The sequence below is a fragment of the Chrysochloris asiatica genome, unplaced genomic scaffold (genome assembly GCF_000296735.1).
Source record: "Chrysochloris asiatica unplaced genomic scaffold, ChrAsi1.0 scaffold00039, whole genome shotgun sequence".
NCBI lineage: Eukaryota > Metazoa > Chordata > Mammalia > Afrosoricida > Chrysochloridae > Chrysochloris > Chrysochloris asiatica.
The window spans coordinates 16,230,153-16,233,511 of NW_006408557.1; the positions used below are offsets into that span (position 1 = coordinate 16,230,153).

At 48.1% G+C, this 3,359-nt stretch overlaps 1 protein-coding gene across 3 annotated transcripts in view; it reads left to right on the forward strand.

Moving 5' to 3' along the window:
• Window positions 1-376: 376 nt before the first annotated feature.
• Window positions 377-3,359, forward strand: part of PYGB (phosphorylase, glycogen; brain) — a 71,849-nt gene continuing 68,866 nt past the window's right edge. For all 3 annotated transcript variants that reach the window (XM_006860669.1, XM_006860670.1, XM_006860671.1), the window contains exon 1: window positions 377-619. In XM_006860669.1, coding sequence (XP_006860731.1) covers window positions 377-619 — 243 coding nt within the window. The remainder of the gene's footprint in view (window positions 620-3,359) is intronic.

Consider the following 3,359-nt stretch of genomic DNA (forward strand, 5'->3'; position numbering starts at 1 on the left):
CGCACGCTTGGCATTTACAATCTTGCTCTTCACTAGCTTCCACTTTCTGCTGGGATTATCTAACGAGGGCCCAAATCCCAGCTCTTGGGTGTCTTCCTAGTTACCAGTTCCTTCAGCCAGTAACCTCATCTCTCTTCTCGGGTCGCGAAGCATCGGGACCGCCTCTAATGTGGAGGCCTAGCACGATTGGCCCCGCCCTCCTTTGGCTTCTCCCTTAATCCTAGTCTTTCCCAGCGGCGCAGTGCGCAGGCGCGGTCCGTGTCAGCAGCTCTTGCTATAGTCCCGGTGGCAGAGCTGCTATAGCATCCTCCGCAGAGCTTCCTTGCGCTTGTCGTCATCTTCCTCCTGCTGCTCCTTGAGTTCCTTAGCCAGCGCGATGGCGAAGCCTCTGACTGACAGCGAGAGGCGGAAACAGATCAGTGTGCGGGGCTTGGCGGGACTGGGCGACGTGGCTGAGGTGCTGAAGAGCTTCAACCGTCACCTGCACTTCACTCTGGTCAAGGACCGCAACGTGGCCACACCCCGGGACTACTACTTCGCATTGGCGCACACAGTGCGCGACCATCTAGTGGGCCGTTGGATACGAACACAGCAGCATTACTATGAACGCGACCCCAAGGTGAGCCCACCCACGTTACCAGTCCTCTATGCCCCCCACCCTAGACCGCACCGGTGGTAGTTAGGGAGCCGAATTTCTCCTCATGAATGTACCCGTCCGTACCCATACCCGTAACCGTGGTCTTGACACCCCGGACCCCAAGAGGGAGTGCAGCGCTGCCCACCACGAAGACGCATAGGCAGTCCACAGTGTGGGTCTTTGCTGAGGGCTCTTGGCCTGTCTTCCCCTCTCAGTCCAGGCATTGGCAGCTGGTCCAGAGGACGGCTCTCTGGGGATGGTCCAGGGCTTCCCCAAGCCCCCCCCACACACACACACTTGCCCTGTATCAAAGGTGCCTCAGTGCAGCCTCCCAAAATTGGATGCGCAGGAGAGTCCGCGCCAGTCCGGCCCATGACGGGCCTGGGCCCTGCATCCCGGGTTTCTGCGAGGGCATTCTGATTCCTTTTACTCTCTCCTTTCTCCAGCCGAGCCTTTTGTTTTTCTGCTATAACGGAGAAGCCAGTCTGGGCAGCTTTATGCGTTGAAAGGGGGCAGGCTCAATAATCTGCAGGAATTGTGGGCTTTTGGAAATTTTGTAGGATTAACACTGGACTGCTAGTTGCAAATTTGACAGTTCAAACCCGCCGACCGCTCTGCGGTGGTGCTCCTCTGAAGATTTACAGCCTCAGAAACACGCTATAGAGGGTTGTTTAAGAGTTTGTACTCAATTCTATCGCAGTGGGTTGTTTTAGGCTTCATTAGGAGAAAGTCATTTAAGATGCAAGCTAAAGCGGGAATCGTGGGAAGCGCAGAGAAGGGCCCTCAGAGAAGAAAGCTTTGTCATTCAGGTTCTCAAGTCTCTGGCAGTGCTTCCTTCTGTTGTGCACAAGGTCGCGCTATGAGCCTATACTGACTCGCACCTAACAACAACAAAAACTTCTTTAAAATTCAAGATTGTTTTTGTAAATGTTCCTTCATTTTTTGCAAAAACTAATGTTTGTAGCAGCAAATATAAAAAAGAAATGTAATTGATAGTCTCCATTTCTCTTACCTATGCTAAAATATGAGGTCCATGTTCTTTCAGAAAGCACTGGATTGCAGTGTTGATTTGAACCACCAGGTCGGAGTTTCAAACCCACTAGCCAGTCTTCAGAAGCCCTATACAGGGTCATTATGAGTCAGAACTGACTCATGGCATTTGACAGCAACAACAAATATACAAAGGAATTTTAGTGTCGCAGTGGTTAAGCCTTGCCAGCTAACTAAAAGGTCTTTGATTTGAACTCATCAGCTTCTCTGAGGGAGACAAGACCTGGTGATCTGCTCTGTGAAAGCCTACAGCCTAGAAAACCTTATGGGGCAGTTCTCTGTCCTATTAGGTTGCTATGAGTCTGAAGAGATTGGATGGAGTACAACAAGTGTATATATGCATTAAAAGGTATATATGTTAGATGCAGTTTTATCACTTCCTTGTTTCATTCATAAACCCTTGTGACTTTTCACTCAGAAACAGCTTTCCAAGTAAATAGTATGTACAATGTCTGTGAATAGTATGTACAGTGTGCACATTGAAATAGTATACATAGTGTCAGTGGTAGGGTTCAGTTTTCATAGGCATTGCATAGCCTTGGGCATCCATTGCTGCCAGTTGTTTATGCTCTTTGCCATGGAAAATTTTGTCCTTTATGTTTTATTAGAATGAGGGGGTAGTGGTGTTCTGTGGTAGAATTCATGCCTTCCATGTAGAAGACCCAAGTGTCATTCCTGAGCAGTCCACCTCATGTGTAACAACGACCTGTCTGTCAGTGGAGACTTGTGTGCTGCTCTGATGCTGGTCAGATTTCAGCAGAGCATCCAGACTATAGCAGACTAGGAAGAAAGGTCTGATGATGATTGACTTTTAAAAACCAGCCAGGGAAAACCGGATGGATTACCACAGCTCAGTCCTGTTGTACCTGAGTTGCCTTGTAGCAGAGCCAACTTTGTGGCCATCAACAACAAAAATGAGATAGAGTGAGAACAGAGTAGGAAAGAACAGATACAGGCCAAAAGCTAGTTTGTGAAGATTTGATTTGTAGTATATATAACTCCTGATGTGGCACTGTAGGATAAGCACTGGACTGCAAACCACAAGGTCAGTAGTTTAAATCTACCAGCTGCTCCTCAGAAGCCCTATTCAGGGTCGCGATGAGTCAGAACCGACACAACATCACTTAACAACAACAAAACTGTTGTTATTTTAGAGTATTTTTGTAGGATCTGCCATCGAGTCAATTCCAACTCAGAAAGGCTCTAAAGGACAGTTTAGAACTGCCTCATGGGGTTTCCAAAGCTTCAAGCCCTCATGGAAAGCAGAATGCCCCATCTTTTTCCTGTGGAGCATCTGGTGTGTTTGAAACACTGAACTTTTGGTTAGTAGTCAAGCGCTTTAACCATTGCATCCCAGGATTCCTATAGGGTATTTGTAGGCTAAGCACTGGACTGCTGGCAGCAAAGTTGGCAGTTCAAACCCACCAACTGCGCGTTGGAAACCCTATACAGGGTCACTATGAATTGGAACTTGGTGGCACTTAACAGTGACAAGATTGACTGTTTTTCTAAACATATTCTTGGGCAGTCTTATAGAGATGGTTGTTGTTGTTGTTGTTAAGTGCCTTTGAGTCGATGCCGACCCATAGCGACCCTGTATAGGGTTTCCAAGAAGCAGCTGGTGAGCTTGAACCACCAATGTTGCAGTGCAAAGGACTTTGCAGTCTGATGC